This window comes from Columba livia, chromosome 2 (assembly GCF_036013475.1).
Source record: "Columba livia isolate bColLiv1 breed racing homer chromosome 2, bColLiv1.pat.W.v2, whole genome shotgun sequence".
Classification (NCBI taxonomy): Eukaryota; Metazoa; Chordata; class Aves; order Columbiformes; family Columbidae; genus Columba; species Columba livia.
The window spans coordinates 107,727,074-107,753,650 of NC_088603.1; the positions used below are offsets into that span (position 1 = coordinate 107,727,074).

Sequence of the window (26,577 nt, forward strand, 5' to 3'; positions counted from 1 at the left end):
CATTGTGGAGCTGCTCGAGGCTGCCTAAGGTCTGGTAGCAATACAGACAGGATTCAGAAGGACTTGTTCAGTGTCCATTTAAAGGGGAGAAAAGGGAGAGGATTCCTCCAGTCCTCTTGGAGGAAGGATGTTGCAACAGTAGGCTCTGCAGAAAGGCATGGAAGGATGAGGTGGAAGAGACATGAGGAAACGCAAACCAGATCATCAGGCTGGAGTAATTTCATTGTCTCACTAGGAGGGTGTGCTCCCTCCCTGTGTGTCCTAAGGAAGAGTGTTTTTGGGACATGCTTGCCCACTGACAACTGTCAGGGATGACGTATTTCAATCACAGTCAGCCTGAACTGGATCTGAACTAAGGACCTGGAGGAGTTAGTGGTTTTCTTGATTGCTTAGGCTCAGCTGGAGGAAGGAGTTCTGGCTGAAGCACAGGTGTGTGCATCAACGTCTGTTCTTTCACTTGGGTAATAAATCTATTATTTTACTGTTATACTGCTCCACAGAGAATTCTGGTTTTGGTCCACTGTGCTTTGGGACCTGCTCAGCCTCATTTCTCGTTGCTCTGAGCTGATGCCGCCAGCAGAAGTGTAAATTGCGATGGTGCTTCTGTGATGCAAAGGCCCAGCTCTCTGCCGGCTACTAAACTGAATGTAACTCATATCACCACCACGGCAGAGCAAAGCTGACAGCCGTTACCAAAGGAGTCCAGAGCAATGTTTTAGGTTTTCATTCCATCTAGCCCAGATCTGGTGCATAGCTGCGTGTTTACAACAGTCTGTGTAGGACTGCCTTGGAACCGCTTCATTTCATCGTCTACTTTATGATGACTTCATAATTAGCCAGAGTCAAGCCAATAATCTCACCCACAGAGCATAACCAAGAATAATTGTATTTTATGTCATTGTTACAGACTTCTTTTTATATTGTCTTAAAACTACACTTGAAATGTAAGTATATTTAACAAACACCCTAAATGGTTAATTTTTCTTAGGGACAAGTAGGAAGTTTCTTGTGGGTTTTCTCAGATTGAAAATTAATCTTGACAAGCTATGCTCTTATACTAGACAGTTTTAATTATGTGACATGCCTGTTTGTTATTTGTGAGTCTGCTCATGTTTGGACTCAAGACACAGGGGAAAATTCATAGTTCATTGTTTATTGAACAATCCTTTCAGTTTTTGGACAATCTTTTTCAAATGTAAAATGTCATTACATGCAGGCAGGTGGCCATGCATATTGAATTAGCATTATTTTTCCTACTTTTTTTCTTCCACTACTGAAGAGTTTTACTTAAAATTCTATGGCATAATTTGCCCCAGAAATATTAAAATATTAATAATCTAATTAGAAATTATTAATAGCACTTATAATCCTTCACTGTGGAAGCTACTCTGTATTTCTTATTCCACCAAGAAAAGAAACTTGCAAACAAACGAAACAGTGGCTCATCTGCTGAAACATATTTGTTGTGCAAGAAGCAAACATAATTCATGTATGATTGCTAAAATTTGCTCCTGACATGAGTAAATTCACAGATATATAATGTGAGAGCTCCATAAGAAGATCTCACTTTCCTTTCACCTTGTCTAGCCTCTCTTGTTAATGGATCTCAAAAGAACTTTCCTGTATTATTGATTCAGCCACATGATGCATTCAGGAGGAGCTTCGGGACATGTTTCCGTCAGCTTAGTCAGCAGCTCTGGTTTGTTAGTCCTCTGCACTGATTACTAGACAATTCAATTTTTCTAAACACTCATTATGAATGCTGGTCCTAATGATTCATTTCTGATATATGTGGAAATGCTCAGTAGTCAAGAACATATTTCCTTTCTAATTGCAGCTAAAGTTAATGATGCCTTAAGATACCATTTGAATTCTGCCAGGTTCAACATCCTACAAAATGTAATTAAACTAGAACTGCTTAAGTATGCGACAGATCTCTCCTATTATTCTCAGGTAAATACAATAATGTTTTGATGGTTCTTAATTGATCAGATAGTAAAACCCAACAGAATAAGATCAGCAATCAACAAGAGTTTCTATAAATAGATATTTACCATGCTAGACAAAAATTCTAGACAGACCCTGTGACAGGAATGGTGAAGGGAGGAGGCCAACAAGGCAGATATCAAGGTGGGAATCTGTTATAGGCCACATAACCAGGACAAAGAGGCAGACAAAAGCAGCAGTTGGGAGACGTTTCACAATCACTAGCCCTTGTTCTTGTGGGGTCCTTCAGCTTACCAGATGTCTGCTGGAAGCGCCATACAGCAGAAACAGTGTATGAGGTTCCTGAAGCACGTGGAACACAACTTCCTAACACAGGTGGTCAGTGAGCCAACTAGGGAAGGTGCCTCACTGGACCTGTTTGCAAACAGAGAAGGACTTGTAGGTGATGTGGTGGTTGAAGGCCATCTCGGGCATAGCGATCATGAAATGATAAAGATTTGATTCTTGGAGAAAGAAGGAGGGGGTTCAGCAGAACTTCTGCCTTGGGCTTCCAGAGGGCAGACTTTGGCCTGTTCAGGAGACTGGTTGACAGAGTCCTGCACTTGGATCATAACAACTCCAGGCAGCGCCACCAGATTGGGGAAGAGTGGCTGGAATGCTGTCTGGCTGAGAGGGACCTGGGGGTGTTGATTGACAGCTGGCTGAACATGAACCAGCAGTGTGCCCAGGTGGACAAAAAGGCCAATAGCATCCTGGCCTGTATCAGGAATAGTGTGGCCAGCAGGACTAAGGGATGTGATTGTGCCACTGTACTCAGCACTGGTGAGGCCCCACCTCAAATCCTGTGTTCAGTTTTGGGCCCCTCACTACAAGAAAGCCATTGAGGTGCTGGAGAGAGTTCAGAGAAGGGCAACGAAGCTGGTGAGGGGTCTGGAGCACAAGTCTGATGAGGAGCAGCTGAGGGAGCTCGGGCTGTTTAGCCTGGAGAAAAGGAGGCTGAGGGGAGACCTTATTGCTGTCTAAAACTGCCTGAAAAGAGGCTGTAGCATGGAGGATGTTGGTCTCTTCTCCCAAGTAGCAAGTGATAAGACAAGAGGAAATGGCCTCAAGTTGCACCAGGGGAGGTTCAGATTGGGTATTAGGAAAAACTTCTTCATGGAAAGGGTTGTCAGGCATTGGAACAGGCTGACCAGGGAAGTGGCTGAGTCACCATCCCTGGGGGTGTTTGAAAAATGTGCAGATGTGGCTCTTAGGGATATGGTTTAGTGGTGGACTTGGCAGTACTAGGTAATGGTTGATGATCTCGATGATCTTAAAGGTCTTTTCCAACCTAAACGATCCTGTGATTCTAAGATTAACGAAGGCTAGGAGAGGAAAAAAATCAGACCTTTAGTAGTGCATCAGATCTTAAGAAAGTTTTCTGCAGACCCTGTGCCCAGTTCTAGCTCAGCTGAAATGGGTGGTGAAATTATGGATTAATGAATGGAAGATAAATCAAGCATGGGGGAAATTTGGAAGCTCCTAGAAAACTTTCCTGTTCTGCTGGGGTAGCCAAACATTTCTAAGGATGCCTACTCAGCATACATTTGAGTGGAATGAATTTCTCTATTGTAAGGCAAGACAAGCTCATCATTTAAGAGGATAAAATAGTTACTGACTACTGCTGGTACTGGGGAGTTAAACTGACTTTGAACCAAAAATCAGCTTGAATTTTTTTTTTTTTTTTAACTTTTCTTGAACCAGAAATGAACTTGAATGTTATTTTGAAGTTTAGCTGACTTCATGCTGGAAGTGAACAATAACAGCTTCAGTCAGAGCTGAATGTGAACTAAGCTGAAAAACTGAATTGCTTGACTCCTGGTGGGCCAGTGCTGGCTGTTCCCCCAGCTGCTGACAGGGCTGAGCAGGAGGAGGACTTACAGAATAGGTAAGAGGAGCAGGACGTTTTCATGTAGTCTCAGGGAGCATGGATCAAGAGACATAACACACTAGTTAATCATCACTGTAAATGTTAAAGCCATTTCCTTCCCCACAGGTCCCCAAAGCAAGACTCTAATGTTGTAGGAATAACAAATATAAACCAGCTTTGTACAGCAGTGATCGCCCTGAAAAGGCTTCAGTAACTTCTCCTGCCTCTCAGTGGGACTTAAGGCCTTGCTGCTTTTTCGTAAAGGGGAGTTTTATTTCTTCAGCTACTTTAGCACTCATTTATGGAGCTCGCCAACTGTATGGACTGTGTGAGCATGAATATAAACATATATGCATGCAAATATAGATGTGTGTGTGTGTATATGTATTTGTCCATACACATTATCCTGAGTCTGTGGATGTTAAAACAATGCCATGAGTTCATGACTCAAAAAGTCAAACAAAGAAGGTAGGTGAGGCAATTCAAAGATGTTTCTAAACAGCGCTATTTTGGACAGCCAGTCAGTTCAAGACAGTTAATTTCAATCATCAATTCTAACTACTATATTCTACCTAATAGAATTGGTGACACAATATATTCTGTACTTCTTTTTCCCCAGTAAGTGTCTTGGCCTCTGAACCCTATTAACTGCAACTGATTTTGCATATTGGATGAAGCAGGGACAACGTTTTTCCAAAATCCCTCCAAGTTACTGCTACAGTAAAGGCAACAAGGTGAGGTGGACCCAATCTCTTCACAGCTGCAGTTGGTTCTTTTATAAATGTTTAGTTCTTCCCTCTCTTCATTACGGCTTCCTCAACCTCCCTGCTGCTAAAATGTTTTCACCTGAGGTGGGTGCTACACACCTGGTGATGGGGGGCTGAGATCCTGGTAGTGGAAAAGATGGTGAAGAAATGCTGGTGGGTGGTGAGATCACTGTATCCATTGTGAGCACATCTACTGTAAGCTGAAGAACTCGCCCAGCCTGGACATTTCCTCTGTTTTGCAGAGGGAAAGAGAAAAACTGTGTGAGCCTCGGAGTGCTTTCACTGATGTGTATGCCCTTAGGGAAGAAGCAGCCTTCCTGTTTTATATTCAAATTTCTTTTTATGTCACTTGCAAAACTGGTATCAGCTAAATAAACGCCTGGCTATCCTCTGGATGTTGTTCTCTATTATGTACATTTAATTCAGCAGATACTTTTCCTGTGCAGTTTTGCTTTCTTGCCTATTTTAGTCAGAGCCCTATGCTTTATTGTTTCCATGCTGGCTAATAGTGCTCCTCCAATTTTCAGGTTAACGCATCTACTGTTCCTGTCAACAGCTGACCTATAGAAGGTGTACGCCTTTCTTCGTAAGGCTTTCATATATTTTTTTATACATTTTACCACTACAGAGGTATGGTTGGACGATGGATGTCTCATTGGTCTCTCAAAATTGCATGTATGCAGTTAACTCCTGGCAGCTGTGGGGAAGAAATATTGTCAGTTACACGAAAGACTTTTTAGCCAAAAGGTGGCACTGCGGCTGCATAGATTTTGCAGTAGATGAGCAGCCTGGCAGAAAAGAAAGAAGCCACTCAATACATGTATTTAACTCTGCTTTTCATACCTTGTGCAAGGTACTGAAAACTGACTAATTATTTCCAAAACACTACAGTGCTTCAGGAAGCAGTTTGATAATTGTACTATAAAAGTAACAGACACTTTATCCTTGCTTTAATGAATCTGAATGACTGAGTAAAAAAAAAAATTATCAATATCTGAAAATGTGCTGCCAGAATGCAGAGAGTATTACAGTTATGCATGTATTTTACATGCACAGAATACTTTTATTAACTCCTTGCTTTGTACCTCTAAGGCAAGGAGATTTCCTTACTAACTTTTGAGTTTTTGAGACATACCCTGTGGTCTTAAAACAATCCTGGGTTGACTTGACTGTGGGCTGATCAGGTACTTCATTAGCAGATTAAGTACAACTCGATCCTAGTGTTTTACCATCTATAGACATGATCACTAGGCTTATTCACAAAGACCGGTGTGCACAGAAACCCATTCCAGAAGACTGAAAATCAAATATTCAGGCTTGGTGCAGTGTTGAGACGTTTGGGTGAGCTGTGTCGGGCCCCGATGTGGGAAGGGAGAGACTGATGGAGACTGAAGTCCCCACCGGGCTGTGCCCCCCACTGCTGAGTTAAGGTGTCACATTCGTCCTGCGGCTTCATTACAACTTCTGCTTGCCCAGACAGATGTTATGTTTAAGCTCCACAGACACACTCACGTCTGAGTGTGAAAAGGCTGTGCCTCTTCAGAGGAGGTTTAAGCTCAGCGCCTTGAGGGGCCAGCTTTTAATAGACCCGCTAGGTGCATTGAATTGGCATCTGTAGTTGATTTTTTCTTAGCTTCCCCGAGTGTTTTCATATATGTAAGTTTGGAGTTCTTTACTTTCCAAATATACTAGTATCAAAGTCAATTGGCCTGTTAGATAATATTTTCTTATCTAAACATTTGCCATTATTTATGCAACAAGAATCAGATGTCCACATGGCTCAACTTGTATCATTTGAATCCCCCCAACACAAAGTTTTTATTTTTCTTTGAACAGCCCTTTACGTTTTCTCTGAGTCACACTTATGTTTGCAAACAGGTTTTGCCACAAGGCTACAAAAAAAATTTTTAAGCACGGGAAAGCAAAGGATGCTTATGTAATTATAGGAGTCAAAAAAAGCCAGGACTTCAAGAGCAGATTAAGACTTCTTAGATTTGAATTAAGACTGATTGAGGTCCTTCACCAGGGAGAAGCACTGAGAACTTATGTTAAGGACCACAGGGTCACTGCTCGCACTTTCTCATACTCCAGATCATGCATGAAAGAGTTCTCTCCCGCACTGCCCTCATGGAGAGGATATTCTGTCTAAACATGCCTCATTTAAGTGGGAGGGATTGTAATATATTCCTGAAGATTAAATGGACTTTTACCTGTATTAATAATGCCATTAATAACTTTCTGCATCATGGCATCACTATTTTAACCCCAACTATTAGGTTTATTCAGCAAACACATGAGGACACACCAAGCCTTGAAACTGCCCCTTTAAAGCCACAGCATTTTCTAACCAGCACTGTATTTTAAAGGGTAAAAAAAAAAACCTTTCCAGAAACACCCTATACATTCCAGCCACCCCGGATATATATTATTTTGTGTGTGTGTGAGGCGACAATTTTCTTGTGGACTTAAACATGCTGCTGAAACCTGGAGTGACAAATGAACGAATTACAGAAAACTGCTCCCCCACTCAAGAAAAAAAAAGTTTTTAAAATTTAAAATTTTACATGAAAAAGAAATTTCAAATGAAAGTAATATTGTAGTAAAAACAAAAACAAAAAAACAAACCCCGAAAACACACACACACACGCACACATAAATCTAAACCAACAAACAGAAAACAGCAACCAAAAAAAAGCCCAAAACCCAAACAACCAAACGCAGTCTCCGAAGAAGCGCTGAGAAAAACCGGAGCGTTCCGAGCGCGGACCCGAATCGCTCCGGGGGCGGTGGCGCGGCGTCGGGACGGTCCCCGCGGCGCGGCGGGGGCGCGCAGGCAGCGGGGCGGAGGCAGGGGCACACAGTCCGACCCCGTCGGGGCGGGGCCGCGGGAAGTTTCCCCGCGCGGCGCGGGGGCGCGGGGCGCGCGCCGTGGGGTGCCGTGGGGGCGGCGAGGGGGGTGGGTGGGGTGTGGGGGGAGGGCGCTCCGCGCTGCCGGCCGAGGGAAGGAGGGAGGGAAAACGAGCGGGAGAGAGGGCGGGGGAGCCCCGAGGGGGCGGGCGTGTGCGTGCCCCGGGCCGGGGGTGCGGCGCGGCGCTGGTTGCATGGGCTGCCGCCGGGATGCAGCGGGAGGCGTGAGGCGGCGCGGCTGAGGCGAGGCGAGGAGGTGACGGGCGATGCTCCGCCGCCGCGGCGGCTCCGCGCACGGTCGGACCTAAGAGCGGCAGTGGCGCGCAGAGAGGGACTGCTCTCCGGCCGGCCGGCCGCGATCCCCGCCCCGCCGCGATGGCCACCGAGGTGGTGTGCGGGCTCACCTTCCGGCTGCTCCTGCCCGTGTGCCTCACTGCCGGTACGTCCCTCCCTCCGTCGGTGGGTCGCCGGGCGGGTGCGCGTCCCGGGGCCGCGGGACCGTCCTCGCTGCCCGCGGGGCCGGGGGCTTGAGGGATGCGCCGCTCTCCTTCCTCGCGGCTGCTCCCGCTGTTATCCCAAGAAACTTTAAACTTCGTTGCTCACCTTTTATTTCTTAGATATTTGTTGGTGTTGTTACTGATACGATTTTGTTGCTGCGCGCCCGGGGCTCGCACGTGTTGCGGGGTTCTGTTCGCTGCCGAGCACCGGCTGCGCGGCGCGGAGCGGTGTGCGGGGCTCCGCGGCTCTTCACTCGGAAAAATCGCCGCTGGCTCCTGTGCCCCGCGTCGCCCCGCATCCTCGGGGAAGGCGTGAGAGAGCGCTCGACCCCCAGGCATTCTGGCTCATCTGCCTTGTGAGGGTTTCGGGGGTACCTTGTAAAAGCGGGGTGCGAGCGTCTTTCAGAAAGGCCAATTCTCTCATTCACGGAGGTTTTCAGGAGGGAGGTTTTTCTTATTTCGAGAGAGAGAAATTTCGGTTTATTAAATCGAGTTACTTAGTAGGCGGCCATCCAAGAAACGGATTATTTTTGGATGGAGAACTGCGGTGTCCAGCCATGGGTGAATATGTTAATATTAATCCATGCCCTACGCACAATTTGAAAATAAAACTCTGAATAAGCAACGATTACTCGTTAGATCGGCAGGACGGCGAGCCCGCCTGCAAAGCCGCGGTTGCGGAGAGCAGCGGCCGCGCCTGAGGCTGGTGCCTGCCGGGGCGATGTGGGCTGCGGGGCAGGAAGAGGGAAAGCGGGGGCCCGGGATGGTCCCCGCTTCACGCACGCGGCGGAAAGAAACCCCTCAAAACCCCTCGCGCCGCGCATGTTCCGCGGGCGGCGGAGCGGTGCCGGCCGTACCTTGCGCGGCCGCCACGGCGTTCCTGGGCCGGTCCCGGCTGCCGCCAGCTCCTTCCTGGCCGTGCGGAGCGGCCCGGAGGCGTGCGCGCAAGACCGGGGCTGCGGGCGCCGTCTCCCACCCCCGGGGGTGCAACTCTTCGTGCTGCCTCACCGGCTCCCCAGGACAGGGCTGCTGAGCGGCCCCCCCGAAACACGCAGCCTGTCCGGGTCTTTGCCCTTGAGGAGCCCCGTGGTGGCCTGGCCACCAGCATCTTCCTTCCCCAAAGCTCGGGAGATGTCCCACGCTCTGGCTTCAAGTGCCCTTCGCTGCCTCTGACCTCCACCGGGGAGGAGGACGTGAGCCCCATGCTCAGCCCCGGCAGAGACGTGCAGGACCCGAGCGGCTCACTGGTGCCTCATGGTGTGCAGCTCCTCTTGCTTTCAGGGACTGGGAGTGAAAATACCCCTTTTTTTTCCCCCATCACTTTGTTTGAAGCATTGTGGTGGGTGATGTTAGCGGGGATGTAGGAAAGGTGAGATGGGTGCAGCTTTTCAGCCCACTGCCAGCACCCAGTTTCTACTCTCTCCAAAGCTCGTGGTCCCCCTGCAGGTGCCTGGACCTGTGGTTGGTGGCCACTGCTGGGGCTAGGGAGGCCACAGCTCCCCAGGCCCACAGCAGCAGAGCGGCCCCCACCTGCTTTGAGGCCATCCCCATACTACTGGGTGTCAGTGCCTTGGTGGTCAGTGTGCAAGAGCGCTGTGTGCAGAGGAACTGGGTGGTGGTGGATGGGGCAGGTTGCCCACAAGGCCAAGGGTTGGTGGTACCAGGAAGGTCTTGATGATGCCAGGGCTGGGCATAGGTCACCCCTATTTGAAACCTGTTGGGCAGTGTCCGCATTTTCTTTAATCTTCTGAAAGATGGCTGGATTATAGATGAGGATGAATTTGTTGGAAAGACATGTAGGGAGAAGAAAAGATCCCAGAAGACAAGTTGTATTCAGGTGAAATTTGTTTGTATTACTCCTAATAATATAATATCTAGCTATGATACTAAAATAGTAGAGGTATTGTTCTTTCAGGTGCTCACTCTGGTTCTTGCCAAACTTTCTGTATCAAAACAAGTTCAAATAAAATTGTTTTGCTGTCCTGATTCCTGATGTTCGGTAATGCAGAGGTCCTTTCGCATTGCAGTAATACTTACACCGGTGAGAACTGATACTGTCATGAGTTGCTTATGGTCATAAATCTTACTCATCTGAAGATTAATCGAAACACAAAACCCGAAGGAGGGACTTCCCGTCTTGAGAATGAAGAAGAAATCCCACTGCGGAGCTTGGGTTTTGGACCTAGTGATCTTGTTAGTTGGATTTGAGAGGGGAAATCAGTAAATGGACAAACAGCTTTTTTCTTACCTTAATATGCTGTGTCTGTAGGTGTTATTATTTTCCTTTCTACAAGCTGTTAGCGGAGTCCTCACTAGGGTGAAACCTTGTTCAGCCTGCTTCACCACTGTTCTTGCATCTGCACCTGAGTTATCCCTGAGCTAATGCTCTCCTCCTTTCCAAGCATCAAGAAAGTGTTTAGTGGGCTTCTGGAAAGAGGCTTTTTAGACTTCATATATCAGAGTGATGTTTTTTTGTCTGACTTATGCTGAGGTTACATCCGCAGTTGAAAAGCTGCCACGAGGACTCACTGCGCAGAGTGGTGCCTTGTGTCTCCTACCCCTGTCTGGGCAATAACTGTGTCTGGCTGTGCCAAAAGGTTGGAAATACGGAATTGTTCTTTCAGTTCATAATCTGTGTGTGTGTAATTTTTAAAATGCTAGATGACTGTAGTTTCTCACTGTGGTATAATTTGCTTTTCTTTTTCTAAGAGTAGAAAGTAACTATATTGGAGAGCCCTGACGAGGTGTGTGGAGGGCAATGGCAGCTGTGGCAACTCGTTAGAAATAACACCTCTGCTAAGCTGCAAGGTGATTCTTTAAATACTTTAAAAAATGGTTAGTGCTTTAAATCCTTAATACTTTAAATACTTTAGTGTAAAAGTAAAATTAAATACTAGTGCTAGTTCTTTTTGCTGATATGAAATACTTTCCCAACCATTAATTAGTACCACATACCTGAGAATACAGAATTCCTTCTAAGAACTTTTTAGGATTATGTCTGTAGCACTGCAGAGTGTAATCTTGTGCAGGTAAACCCAGACGTAGCCATTTAAAGCTCAAGAATTACGTGTCTTGAGTGTCTGCTGAAGACAGGAAGTTTAACATGTACGAAATGAAAGACTTTGGAGATTGAAAAGCTGATTGTAGGCTTATGACTTCACAGCTGATCATGGCATTTTCACAATAAAAACTCGTTCATTCTGATGCGAACTCAAAGCTTAAATGGTAAGGCACAGTAATGTGAAACTTCCTCACAAATAAAGTCCTGTGTTCTCTAATAATACAGAGAGACAGAGTTGGTTCTTATTTTTTTTTCTGGTGAGATTACTGCAATGTGATATTTTCCTGTATTGTACTTGTACAATGCTGAAAAAACAAATGATAACATGGAGGAGAAGGAGCTTTTGGCACTGGTGGTGGGAAGTGGGCTTTTTGTGTTTTGTTTTTTAAAGCTTAAACCTTGGCATGAACCTGTATTTTTTTTGTTACTGGTATGAACTTGAAACATGCAAAATGTGATTTGTCTATCTGAAATAAGGCATTGGAACAATTTTTTGCTAATTGCTTTCTTTGGTTTGTAAAGACTTGAACCACAAAGTTGTGGTTTACGTCACTTGATAACAATAATTATTCCGCTTCCAATTGCTTTACTTCTCACACATTTCATTAGTTTTCTTTTAAGCAAAATATTATTATTTTCAAATGCAGTACTGGGAAAAAAGTGCTTAGAGAGAACAGCTGTCTCTGGTGTTTAACTGATGCTGCTGGATTGCGTGTTATCAGCAAATTGTCTTTGGTGAGCTATTGTAGCTGCCTGGCCCAAGTGCTTCCCAGAAGTTACACTTGCTTTCTGAACTTTCAAATTTTGATGCAGATGAAGTAAGAATTGTAGGAGCTTCTAGAAAGCTGCGTTTTTTTGGTGGGGAAGGTGAGCACAGGTATCAGTGATGGCAGGTAAAAATAAAATACTTCAGAGTTTTTTTGGGTGACAGAGTTCATAAATTAGCTGGAAGTTTTCGCTTGTCAAGCTAAATCTTTGAACTCCTGCTAAACAGCAGAAATTGCTCGTATTTCTTCTTTCAGTGACCCATGAATAATGTTGAATGAATCAGAATGATTGGCTTTTCAGGATATAAAAAATGTGTTTGAGAGGATATTTTTTAAAGCATACACAGTATTTTCAAAAACACATATATTCAGTTGTTGGAAGTGCCTCAGCAGGATTGCAGTCCTTGTTCTGCCTTGGAAGGATAAGGTAGATTCCAGCATGCTTAGGTGCTCTTTGACTTTTATCTGTAAATTAACAAGTATTGATGAAAACCTCGGAGAGGAAATATCTGTAGTGTTACATTAGCAGGTATGAAAATAGTGTTTGAATTATGTGTTTTCAAGAGTGTTCAAAATCCAATACCTCCCTATATGTTTTGATGCTTTGAATTATTACTATTCACATTTTGTGTAGTTAGAATAAGTTGGACAACTCTGTAATATTAAGGCAAGTCTGTGGAGGCACCGAACCATGCCATGCATGGATTATTATCTTTTAGGTGCTTATCATTTATTTCACTGGAGGTGGGTATTTCAAAATGATGGTACAATATGACATTGTGTTGCAGTTTTCAGGAGACTGAATGACTTTTATGTGCCAATCTGTACAGGTGATGTTGTCAAGGCGATGACAAAGCAATTTGTGATACAGGACCATTCAGACTGAGAAGGTAATTTGCATAGCGACACATGTGACAGTAAATACATATGAATATGTGTGTATACATACTTATTTTGAAAGGCTGACATTTTAAAAAATGAAGTAGACTTCACATAGTTAGCGAGAGCACTCCTTGTTATGCTTTAAAATCAGCCAGTTACTGAAAAGACAAAGAATGAACAAACTGATTATTTTTTTTTTTTTGGTCATTATGGTGGCACTGGGGAATATTTATTATGATGTACTGAGAAGAATGATCGGGAAGAGCATGAGATTCACATAGACTTCCTGTTACATTTTGAAACCCTGTTGTTGTTGTTGTCCCAGAACACTCATAAAAATGTTAGTCACAGCAACAAAAAGCCAAGGAACCCCTTCATGGGTAGTGTGCTGGGAAAAATAAAAACCCAAACCAAACACAACAAACAAACAAACAAACAATAATCAAAAAACCAAACAGCAAACTTAGATGCCAGTCTTGCAGGAGCAGTATTTTCCAGGTTTGTGGGCGCAGATTTAGATTTTCTTGTGCACAAAAAGCAAAGGTCATTTAAATCTCTGCAGCTTCCGTCTCATGTCAATTAAGATCCAGAGAAAAGTGCTTTGGGGATAGCAGGGAGGCAGCAGTCGCCTGCAAGCACAGTGCTTGCTCTTGTCTGTAACAGTTGTCTCAGGCTGGCTGTCTCTGCTTCCCCCTAGCATGCAGGCTGAGAAACTCTATTTAAAGATGCATCCCACAAAAAATAGGTATAAAATGTCTCTACTTGAGTTCTTAACACCTCTACTTATTTATCCTCACTATTCTATTAAGTGTTTTGAATCTACTTAATGTTTAAGATGAGATAGATAAACCCAGAACCTATAGATTTGCAAGGCTTAGGGCTTGCCTGATAGGTAACTTGTTCTACAGGCAGTATTGAACTTGGGCACGGAAATCGCTGGAAATTTGGACACCATTACTTGGAGAAAATGGACAACTTGCCTGGTGACTTGTAGGAACTGGAAAGCCTTTGAATCCTTTATTGGTAGCAGTGGAGTTTATGGGTGTCAACTGCAAATCGTGTCACGCGTGGAATTCCCTCTCTGTCTTTTAAACTGCAGGTACAACACTGAGCATTATTCTGTTGTTTTTTTTTTTTTTAATCAGAGCAGTCAAATCATAAAATGAAATGACAGAACTGTATGTATTTTGGGAATGGATAACTTGTTTTGGGGATATTTCTGAGGGAGGTCAAGGGAGACCATGGTGCTGTTATTGCATTTGTACATGTATAGCCATGGTGCTCTTCAATATCAGGTAATTTGCTAAAAGTCCAAAAATGTGGGAAACACATATTGTAAGGCAATGGGCTGGGGAGATGGAGTGCAGCAGTTTCAACCACTGAAGGACTAAAATAATTTTGTGGTGCAGCTTTACCAGCATGTTTGTTGGAGTAGTGGAGTAGCAAAGGCTGGCAAAACCACTGACTTCAGAATGGCTGGCACTGCTAAAAAGGCTCTTGGAAGGGAATATGTTTAAACAGATTGTATCTGAGAGGGACTTCAGATGATGCAGTCCTTCAAAAGAGTGAAACCTTTTTCACATGTATGCAAAGCTGCTGGGTGTTCACAGTCCAGCTTTTCCCCTCTCCATCTCTTTCCTCTTTTTACATTGAAATGGTAGCCTTTGTGAAGCTAAAGCATCTTATTTTGAGGATAACTTCTCATCGCTAACTACTTTCTACTCTTGAACTGCAGCACTCTAAGAAACAGGCTGTTTGAAATGGGCTGTTCGCTTTCTGTCTTGAAGAATGATGTTAGCAAGTGCTAATTAATAAAAAAAGTCTGTGTAGTCAAGTAGATTGTAACAAGCCTCTGTAACATCTTTAGGCAGTTCTAAAGATACTGGTAGTATGACTTGCTAAGTTAGTAAAATGCTTTGGTTTGGGCTTTTTTTGTTCCCTGTGCTGTAGGAGACTGGTCAATATGTGTTACTAAATCAATCCAGATTTGCTTTCTAGGGCAAAAGTTTTCTGTAACATTATTTTTTCTGGTGATCACAGGTCTCCATGCTGTCATCTTGGGAGATCTCTGAAGGTCAGAAGCTGGTAGCATGCAGATAAGAAGTTTTCCAGAAAAAGGGCAGGTGTTGCTGGCTGAAATATGAGTGGTAGATTCTTGTACTGGGAGAAACTGGTATCCTGGGGTTTATTTTGTCAGATAAACCAACTTAAGATTTTGAATATTAAAAGAAACCCCAAAACCCAAACAAACCCTCCACAAGCAGAATTGTATAATATCTTTATTTTGGTGCGTTTGTTAGAAGCGTATCCTTTGATGCATTACGTTCAGGATGTGGTTGAATTAATGTACTTCTCCTTTTCTCCTGAGAGTCTTACCTGTCCATTTCCCGTCTTGACTTGGCAGTTATAAAACCTGAATGTCACATGAAGGTTGCTATTCTGCATCTTAATTTCTTTCATGTCTTTAATTCCGAGCTGCGGTGTTGGCTTTGATAATATTCTGTAGCAATGAATTCTGTGGGTGAACTCCACCGTGAATAATAAGGAGTACTCTTTAATTAGTTTCCAGTTTGTTGCCTTAGTAAATAATCATTTGGATGGGAAAAAGTATGTATAATCACTTAAATCAACAACAGTCTAGTGTTCTATTTACTCTAACACTTTAGAATAACATTTGCAAGGCATAAAATGAACTGTTAAGATTAACTGTAGAAATTAACAGCTCTGAGTTTCCTATCAATTGTCCACTTCTGAAGAGAAAGGGATGAGGATTATCTAAATCTTCTATCCCCTCATAAATAAAGAGTTTTAGGGTGCTATATTTTTATTATTTGAATTATTACAGAGTGCAGTTTAACACTTCTTCCCTGGGCCCATTCATGTAGTCATCAGTTTGGAAACTCTTTTGGAAACGAAGTAAAACTTAAAGAAGCAAGCCTGTGTGTGAGTGATACACTAATCACTCTCTTTTTGGCAAAATATTATAAAACACAAGATTACAGACATTGCATATTCTGTCTACTGTTTCCAAGATGCTAAATTGTTAATGTAGCTTGACAAAACCACAACTTGAGACTGAAGTATTTGTGTGGTATTAGAGAGAGGGTCCATTCTGCCCCTTGTTCAGGAGCTGCATGGGAGACTGAAAATGTTGTCCTTAACAGATAAGGGAGGTTATTCTGGCTTCTCGTTGTGCTGAAGGATATGCAAACCCTGCATGGGTAAAGAGATGCTAAACAAGGGCTGTCTTTTCCCTGGTCATGCCAATTTGTTTTGTTTTGTTTTGTTTTTTTTTTTTTGGTAAAATAGATATTAGATAAATTAACTCTTAGATAGTTTGCGGAATTTTGTAAGGCCTCTTGCTCCAAGTTGCAGGTGTCTGTTTAGCCTTTAACTTTAGCTTTTGTGAAATGCAGATTGAAGTTGCAAAGGCTCAGAAAGGAATGATCAGCAAAAAATATTAGAGAGTCAACATACCCCTCCCTTAAAATACTAAAGTAAACCTTTCTCCAAATTGATAAATCTCCAGCTGTAAAACTTGATGCTGATTACAGCATTATGTACCACCGATATTGCTGATTTGCTTGTCTAGGAAATCCCCTGCTGATCTCTACCAAGCCAGTACAGTGACATTTACTCTGAATTTCGTTTTAATACATGCTCATATAGTGGAAAATGTCTGGAACACGTGAAATGGTTGCAATACTGGCTGCACCTGTTTGTGTTGTGGTTTTTTTTCCCTGTTACAACTGTGTCTTTTTACAATATCTTTCAGAAGAGCAGTTTCCTGGTCACCAAGAACAGATTAATTCATAAGTCAAGGGCAAGTGAGGGAAATTTGTCACAAATTCTGATTCATGCAGAAAACTTTTTCTGCCATAAATAAATATTTGCTCATGTTGTCGTTTTGTTGACTTACTTCTGTAAGAATATTGTCAGACAGAATTCATAGCTGTGATTGCTAAGATGTGTTTCAATTAATTGGTCCTTCGCTCAGTGCTTAGAATTTTAAAAACCTGTCCTATTATTATACATTCCTTAATAATGCTGGATATTTTGACAAAGATACATACTTAATCCACTTCCATAAGATGAAAAGAAACGATGTTTTAACTTTTTGAAACTTTGTCAAAGACCAGATTACTTTGTGGGATGTGTTTTGCAGGGCATCTTTTTAGAAGACACATGCTTTCAGTTTTAAGCGTGGAATTATAGTTACTTTCTACATTTTTCTGTGAGTCACTGATAATAACAACAACAATTCTTTGATGGTAATAATTGTATATTTCTGTGTAGAGATTCGCAGATAAATATTTATACCTTATCTAAGTGCTAGATTATAAAATTGCTTTCTTCAGGTTGCGGTATCGTGGGTCAAAGAAATTCTGTTGTGATACATGTGCCACCAGCTAGAAAAGCTGTGTGATCTTTTGATTCTTCCTTTTCCTTCTTTCTTTTCTAGACATTTAACACAAGCCGAATTACTGTTTAATGTGGAGAACAAAGATCTGTGAAGCATGACCCATATCTCTTATTTGTGAGCTAAATGCCAAGCATGTATATTTGCAGTGTAGTGCTATGTAAATAATAAATACCATTTCCATTTTTTATTTTCTCTAGATTGAAAGGAAATCAATAAACAGCTTTTTTATTAAAAAAAAAAAAAAAAAGCTTTGGATAAAATGCCATTACTCTGTTCTTAAAACTTCAGGTAAAGATAATCAAGTTTAGCATTGTATTCCGTCATTTCAGTATTTAATTGAGAAAAAAAAATAACAACAAAACAAACAACAAAAAAACCTCCCAATAAAACCAGCATGGTACTGAGTCTATTTGTCTTTTTGTGAAAATGTGTTTCAACTGGAAAGACTGTAATCTCCATTCTTTTCACTGTGTTTCTTCTTATAAACCTGTATTTAGACTTCGATGTTGCATGTTGTTTAGCCTTGCCGGTTGTTTTCTTCTGAAGTCTGATCAGGTCTTTCCTTGTAACAGAGCTGAACAAAAGCCTTTCCTGTGATATTAAAGATGTTTTATTAATCATTTTTGTACATCTGCTGATTAGGAGAACTCTTTGTGATTTACTTCTATGGTAAATGATCTTCTCCTCTTTCCCTGATGTGACACATCTTTCTTTCCCTAACTTTTCATGTACTTCATACCATGCATTGGTGAGGACCTTTGATCTTTGGCCAATAATGTCCATATGACTATAAAAATGCATTTCTGAGGAGGGGTGTGTCATTTGCATGGACTGGAGTTGTGTTCAAGAGTCTTTCTTATGTGGGCTGACAGCCATGGTGGTTGGGGTGGCAGATTGTAGAGCTCAGCTCACAGCTTCACTCTTTCCTTATGCTCAGGGGAAACAACCTTCATGGTCCTTAAGATACAGCACAGAAAACACGATGGATAGAGGGGGAAAAACCTTGCTGGCCGTGCAAGTCTTATTTACTCTGTACCACACAAGCCTGAAGTTTACTGTCGGCTCCTTTCAAAATAAATCCAATAATTGACTTCATCTCCTTGTTTAACGGCTGGTTGCTCTTGATGGTGGGCCCTGTAATGTTTAGAAGGATTAGCATTCAGTGATGTTTATTTTCCATCACTCTCCTTCAAGTGATGCCTTAGTCATGAGAGAAATCCCGAGTCTGAGAAAATTGACCCTATTTTACACTTCCTTGACCAGTACAACTTTACTCCCAAGTTCAAATCTTTTGATTTGTTTGACCTTGAAGCACAATGTGTATATGTATGTGCTGAGACAAAATACAAGAAATACTGTGTGTATATACAATTTTATTGATATAATGCATCTTAAAATACTCTTCTAGAGTTTATAACCTGTCAGCCATTTGTTCTTATTGAACTGAGTCAACAAACTCAATCATGTCCATTAGTGTACATAAACATCAAAACCTGTTTCTCACAGCTTTTCATTGCTATCTGCAAATACAGCATCACAATTGCTCCAAGAGCTTTACAATTATCTTTATTGTTATATTGCTGAAAGCAAAGTTAAACATACTATTTTTTGTGTGTGTGTTTCTAGCAGATCATTGTGGTTTACTATATCACTGTGATTTTAAACAGAAATTGTTTTTAGATACATTAAACTTATATGAAATAAAACACTGTCAACATCTGACAGCCTCAGTAAGCCATGCCCGATATCTATATTTTTATCGTAGCATGCAGCCATACTAAGGGGTGTCAGACAAGCCCACTGTACCATTTTCAGCGTCTAGAGGTACAGGTTGGCCTAATCATTGAACAGTTTGCCTCTTTCTGTAGATAATCCCACATTAAAATGTTGAAAAGAGGTAATACGCAAGTCTTGTTTCCTACAATTTGGCTGCTCGCTGATGAGCTGTACTGGCAATAGTAAGGAAATGACAGAGGTCCCACATGGTCACAGTGTGTCCCAGAGGATGAAGCAGCTGGAACTGCTAGAGCTGCAAAAAAAGGATATCGGGTTATTTCCTGCCTGTATTTACGGTGACTGTATTTGGGGGAATTCCATTTGTTTCTTCCCCTAGCAGAGGAACCTGTTATCCTGTTGCCCTTGGAATGGGAAAACAGAATGATTGCTCCAATGTGACACAATATTGCAAACTGGAAGGAACAAGAAAGTCTCATTACCAGAGTGTCCTGTCTGCATAATTAGTGTATGTTAGTCGTTGAAATACACTGAAATAAGAATGTAGCAGTTGTTTAAAAATACCAGAAAGGATGAGATAGCGAAGTCACTGAAACCAGCATCTGTTTTGAGGGCAAAGAATAATGTTCTCCCGTGGGGTTGGGTAATTCCATAGGTACTCAGTTTGGGTTTCTCACTCATTCTTTTGAAGCTGTTGAGGTTGCCCGCTCCCTGCATGGTTTCTGGGGTGATTACAGGATGGGCTCAGGTCCATCTCTGTGTTTCCCACTTCACAGCATCTCTCAGGCTGGAGGGTACCTCAGGAGGTCTCTTCTCCAACCTCCTGCTCATTGCAATGCTGAATTTAAACAGGATTGCTCAGGGCTTTTTCCTGTTGGGTTTTGAAAGTCTCTGAGAGTGGAGGTTTACACAACCTCTTCCAGTGCCTAGTTAGCCTCACAGTGACTACAGTGACTGTTCTTTTTTTGTTTTGTTTGTTGCGGTTTTTTGTTTGTTTGTTTTGCTTGTGGTTGTTTTGTTTTGTTTCTTTCCCTGCTTTTATCCTCCTGACTTCAGTTTGTGGCCATTGTCTCTCAGTACACACCTTTGTAAAGAGCCAAGATCTGTCTTTTCTATAACTTTCCCTTTTGGTGTCAGGGAGCTAATGTGAGGTGCCCCCAAAACTGTCTTGTCTTGGGGCTGAATGAGCCCTGATCCTGCAGCATCTCCTCTTGGGGCGTTAAGCTCCAGCTGTCTTCAGGGCCCTCCACTGGACTTGGTAAAGTTTTTCAACATATTTCGTGTCCTGAGGAAGGGCAGAATTGCATGTGCTACTCCAGTTGCGGCTTAACGAGGGCTGAGTAAAGGGGAATAATCACTTCCCGTGGCTGTGTTGCTGTTGGTACAGCCCTGTAGCTTACAGTGAATGCCACAAGGGAGATCTGACTGAAAACTGTTTCACTGTGTTTGAGTGTCAGGAACAGAAAGTAGACATTGACCATTTTTATTGTTCCTTAAAATAAAAAAAAAAAAACTAAGCAACCAAACCCCCAAACAAACCAAAACAACAAAATAACAAACCAGAACTTCTAAACTGTGATCAAAGTATCGTAAGTAAAAATAAATTGATGTTGGCTGTTACATCTGAACAGTCAATGTTGGTACCCAGGCAGAACTTGTAGGATTTTTTCTGTCTTGTTTTTGATTTAAGAACCAAAGTATTTAATCTTTACAGTAAATCCTACATTCTCCTCACATGGAAGTAGATGCTCAAGTGTGTTCTTCAAGATGTCCTGGTTATGGCTTTTGGCTTTTGGTTCTAAACTACATAGCAGTGGGTCTTGGAAATCCTGCTGCGAGGAACTGTTTCTTCAATCTTTCTCTAAACTCACTGGTACTTCAAATCTGAGAGACTCCAATTTTCCATTCTTGGTTTTAAAAATAAATCTAAAAAAGACATAAAGCCAGAGTCAGTATCTGCAGGGCATGTTCTGATTTGCCGTGTCTTAACACACACAATATGCATCCAGCAGCTCAAAAAGGTCGAACTTACATTGCTCAGCTGGAAGTGCTGATTATTAATGAATGTTGTTCTGTAACATTGGCGCAGTCATCTGTCACTGACTTACAATGAACAGAATGATGAATTAATAGAAGACCTACACCATTTCTTCTCAACTTCAAGAACTGTCCAATGCTGGCATTCTCTAAGGGTCTAACTAGCCAGTAAATTATTGGCAATATTTTCCCAGCAATCATGCTCACATACTTGAATATTTTTAATTAGTCAGTATTTCTTGTTATTCTGCAAATCACTGACACCTAATTTGTTTCAAAACCACAGGAAAAAAACAGTTCTGAATGTTTCTGTATTGCATTATTTTCTCCTAGATGATCTCCATCTCATGTAGTATTGACAAATTACTTTTAGCAGTAGTTATTTTACTGTTGGGTTGCAGTTTTGAAACAAGTATTTGAAAAATTGCCTTGCGTTTTGAATATATTAAACACTTGGTGTTAGTCATTCACAGAATCTGTTGCACTGGGTTTTATAGATCCAGCAGAATGAATTGTTTCCAATGTTTTGCCTGAAAATGGCAAGATCTATGTATTTCTTTGACTGCAGTGTTTAGTTAACTGTGCTGCATTTAGAGGGTCAACCCACAGTATATTGGAAATTCTCCATTCTGCCAGAAGCACAGGAGAAGTTGCAGTTCAGCTGTATGGAAAGTTAAAATGTTCGCTATCTGTAGCATGGTCAGTCTTCATTTGATAAAAGACAAGTTGCTGATATCAGAAGTTACATGCATCTACTGTTTTTTTCTCCTGTTCTGTACACATATGTCCATAGGTAACAGATAATTTCAGCGTGGAAAACAATAACTAATGCAGTGTACTTGTAGCCACCCAGATGACTTTTCTGAGGGCTATTTATACTGTTAACTGTCTTAATTGTGGGAAATCTCACATTTTCCTGTAGCCCAGCATTTGCCTTTTTCATTGTTTGCATGTGTTACTTCTGCTCTTCTTTGAAAGATTGACACCACCTCCCCATGGAGCACCACAAATGAAACACGTGCTGTGTCATCTGAGGATACCATTGCAGCAGCATCGCACTCAACTGTTCTTTTGCATGTGGTTGCCTAATTTGGCAACCTGTTTCATTTGAGGCTCAAACTGGGGTTTTGTTGTGAGACCACCTTCTTTTCTAAATAGAAAACATTTAAAATGTATACTTGTATCTACAGGGAAATGTCAAGATAGTGTGCATTTTAAAAAGTGGCCTAGAAAGGTTGGTAATTGTAGCTTTAGATTTTCATAAAGATTGTATGTCCAGTTATTTCTGATATTCTAGCAAGTAGTATGTGCACCTCTCCTGGCATGTGGGAGTAGAAAAAGAGCTAAAGAAGATGCACCTGTCTCAGAATTGCCATACATTGTGCAATTTACTGAATCATGCTTGTCTGGGGATACTCATCCTTTTTGCAAATCAGACCTGACGAGTCTCCTGTTTGCATCCCATGGTTGTACATAAGGAGTGAGTCAAATCTTGTGCAGGTGGGGAGGAGCATGCTGCAGGATAGCATTTTACAAACTTGTATTACTACTGAAGGCAGTAAAGTAAATCAAGATAAACAAATGCTGTTTTCACATATGACACCTTTTTTCTTTTTTTCTTGAGGTGGTGCGTTTAAAACGTGCTCAGGTAATTCATTCTGTTAGTAGCGTTTTTTTACTGGAGTTGATACAGTTTTATTCTTTGATGTGTTGATGTTGTTAGCCAGAATTGGTGCACGCTGGTTGCTTAATTGATTTTAAAATATCACTTTTCAGGTCAGCAGATTCTTTAATGCATGATACAAATGCCTTTTTTTTTTTTTTTTATCTGTTTCTTTCCTTTTTTTTTTTTTTTTCCTTTTTTTAAAGTAATGATTCCCTAGGCAATTTTCCAAGAACAAGTGCTGTCAGTCCCAGAAGGTTACTCAGAAAGGCCAGTGTCTTCATTCCATGAATTAGATAACATATAACACACTGTCTTATCTTAACAAAGTTGAGTAAATCAGAAGGTGGTGCAAAACAAAACTAGAAAGAAACTGCTGTTGCTGCTGTGCTATGTCACTTAACTGATCATCAGCTTGTCATTCCTGAAGTATGTTTGTATGTAATTATATTGCTCCTTATACTTAAAATAAGAAATATCTGAGATTCAGCCTCAAAGTCAGCAGTAGCAGCCTGTGGTTAGTGTAACACCACTAATGTAGTCAATAAATTAATAATGCCGTGGGTGTGAACAAATAGTGGAGAATGAGACATTAGGAAGGCTGTCTTGGGCACGAGAGAAGGCAAATGTCTTTCACGAACTGATTAATCAAAACTGCAGGAGAAGATATTATCAGTGTTGTTAACACATTAGAATGAAGTTGTTTGTTTATATCGTTCTTTTTATCAGAAACCTGGTAGAAAAACATTGCCCTTCAGGGACCCCTGCCACAGGCTGTACCATCATTGTCTCTCCTCGCAAACATGGAAGAAAGATTCCTTAGGCCTACTATATTTTTCCTACTAGTCTTTTCTTCTTCTTCTTTTTATTTTTCTTTTTATCTTGTTTTATTTTTTTAAGCTTTTTTTTTTTGTCTGGTTGTATCCAGAATAACAGATTCAGGGTCCTCAGGAATGTTGAGTATTTTAAACAAGAACACAAGCAAATTGCCTCCATCATTTAATATCCACCTTTGCACTTTTCTTCATGTGTTTTTGTTGGTAATGATGCAAAGATCACATCATTCATTTTAGTTTGCCACAGCTCCCTGTCTGTCGCTTTTGTATTATAGTGTAGTTAAGCTCATTATATATTTAGATCGCTTCTGAAAGATCAATTACTAAAAAGGTAGAGGTAACATAATAAAAAGTGTTATGATGGCCTTGACCTTGTAGCATTTGAATCTTTGTATCTTGCATTGATTTCTTGTGAGTTTTGAGTGGTCAGCATCGCGCAGCAATCATCTGTCTTCTTTTTTTGGAAATAACGTTCATCAAATATAGTATGGGTAGTGCTACCTGAACTGTCTTATAGTTTAAAAATAATTGTAGCAAAGATGTGATAGGACTGGTTTCTTTGAGTCAGAATTACTGAAAGTGGTAATATCAAACCTCTTTTCTGAAAGAAAGAGGCATGGGTTATAGTGGTTGTATTGATGTGACTGCAGAAAAACAGTCACCTTCTTTGGAAGCAAATGGAGGTATATTTGAAGAGACACAAATGGAGTCTGTCAGTCCCAGAAGGTTACTTAGAAAGGCCAGTCTCTTCATTCCATGAATTAGATAACGTATAACACACTGTCTTATCTTAACAATATTTACTGACCTGCTGAATGTTGTCACAGAGAGAATCATTAATGAGGAAGATAATTATACAATAGTGTGATTGTGATGAAATTGTGTGTTTCAAAGTACTTTAAGCCAATTTTTTTTAAGGATTTGAAGGCAGGTGGGTAATGGCAGTTAAGCAAAGAATAGGAAAGGTGGCAAATGGGATATGAAAGGTGAGAGTACAGAGGATGAGAATAAGGAAGATGATAGTAGAGTGAAAAATGGGATAGGAGGTGTTTTTAGAACAGAGCAAAGAAATCACCAGCTGTTTCTTTGAGAAATGAGAAAATGAGCAGATGGGTTCAAAGAGATGAATGGTATTTGGAAGCAGGCTAGGAGGATGAAGAAGACAGTCAGCTTGGCCAGCTGGGACACCAATAATGACACCAGCAAATAATACTGTCAGTAGAAAGTATGTTAGTTGTGGTGGCCAGCAAGAATGTATGAATCCTAGAAATGACAGGACTTCCATAAAAGAGTGAACATAGCTGAAGGGATGCATAGAGAATCAAAGATCACATCCAGACTTACAGGCAGTCGAATAGGAATGGAAATCCAGAAGAGAGACAAAGGTTAGACTTACTGTGTTTCAAAGAGCCTCAATTTGAGGAGATAACTAGGCACCCAAGAAGAAATGTCAAAAGTGACAAATGTGAGGTGGTGTTGAAAGGAGGGAGTGGGGATGTGTATGTATCTGGAAATTGTTGAGGATGGAATTTGGTATTTTGGGCTTGTTTTTTGAATTCGGGGGTGAAAGGTGTTACTGTGGAGATGGTAATCTGGTTCTGTGACTTACGTCAGCATCTGGTGTGGTTCAGAGTAATGTGCTTTTCCCAGAGGTGACTGAAATTGTGAACAATCCATGGTAAATATTCTTACCTGTTGCAACTAGATCGAGGTACAGACACATCTACTTTGGGAATCAACTGATTCTGGCTTGCATTTAAAAAACAAAAATAAAAAAAACCCCAAACAAACAAATAAGTTGTCTATTGTGCTAGTGTTGTGGGTTTTTTTTTTTTTGTAGTTTTTTTTTGGTTTTGTTTTGTCCTAAAAGTTATTCCTAAATATGTTTTTCTTCCCTATTCCTGATCCTCTCTCCATTATGTGTCCTTGTTTGGGCTGTGTGGTCCATGGAGGTCTGTGGGATGCTCGGCGGTCTGAATTCCTTTTGCTGTCCTTCCTCCTCACCCTACCTTGGAATGCAATGTCTCCATGATGAATGGTAGAGAACAAAGTAATGGCCATGACAGTCTAGTGCTGGCTTCTCAAAAGGTGTTCAAAGAAGTGGTGTGAGTTGCTTAAAAAGAGAAGTGACCAACTGCCTGACTCAGACCACCTTATGCTTCCCAGGATGCTATTCCTGAGACAAGATCCCAGCTTTGCATGTGGTGGGGTGGGGAGCTTTCACCAAGCAAGGATGGTGGTTCCTCAGAAGGTGGTGGGTCTTGCTTCCCAGGGCTGAGCACTTGTGAAAATGATGCACATGGCCACCAGCTCAGCAGAGGTGGGGACTTAAAGTCCCAGCACAGAAAGCCTACCCTGGCTGTCCAGCCTGAGCCCCAGGTTCCTTGGGGCTGCTGGTGCATGGCTCAGGGAGGCTGCCCCCCTGCCCATTCTGGGGGTGTGCTGGGTGTCACAAGCATGACAACCACTGCCACATACCTGCTGGAGAGATATCCTGGCCCCTCTGCCTCCCTGTTCCTCTGTCATCACTCACGCATGGTAGCCAGTTGAGTTACCACACTTAGGGCAGCGGTGATCAAGTTGTGCCAAGGGAGGTTTAGATTGGATGTTAGGAAAGAATTCTCACTGGAAGGGTTGTCAGGCATTGGAACAGGCTGCCCAGGGAAGTGGTGGAGTCAGCATCCCTGCAGGTGTTTAAAAGGCATTTAGACGAGGTTCTTAGGGACATGGTTTAGTGCCAGTGCTACGTAAATGTTTGGATGGTCAGGATGGTCTTGAGGGTCTTTACCAAACAAAATGATTCTATGATTCTATGGTCTGTCCCATTCTTTGTCTTAACTGTATTTCACAGTGAACCCAAGGTTGCTGGGTGCAGCGAGCTCTGAATTAGGCAGTCAGACAGTTTCAAATACATTCTAATTTTATGAGTCAGTGGCTCTCTGGTTCATTAAAATCATGGTCAGTCTGATCAGCCGCAGTGAGCCAGGAATGGTGTTTGGTGGGTCACTTGCACAGGGAAGAGTCCGCTCAGTTTTGTGTTATGTGTCTGAATTGTATTTTACTTTTTGCTTTAGAAGTTTGCTCTTTCTTGTGTTTTTTAACAACTTTAAAAAGAAAAAACATGTCATGACCGTATAGAGATACTTT

The 26,577-nt window shown here is 41.8% G+C and overlaps 1 protein-coding gene across 12 annotated transcripts in view; it reads left to right on the forward strand.

Annotated features, from left to right (window-relative positions):
- The first annotated feature begins 7,722 nt into the window (after window positions 1-7,722).
- Window positions 7,723-26,577, forward strand: part of PIEZO2 (piezo type mechanosensitive ion channel component 2) — a 310,595-nt gene continuing 291,740 nt past the window's right edge. For all 12 annotated transcript variants that reach the window (XM_065053117.1, XM_065053123.1, XM_065053121.1 and 9 more), the window contains exon 1: window positions 7,723-7,969. In XM_065053117.1, coding sequence (XP_064909189.1) covers window positions 7,906-7,969 — 64 coding nt within the window. In that variant the 5' untranslated portion in view covers window positions 7,723-7,905. The remainder of the gene's footprint in view (window positions 7,970-26,577) is intronic.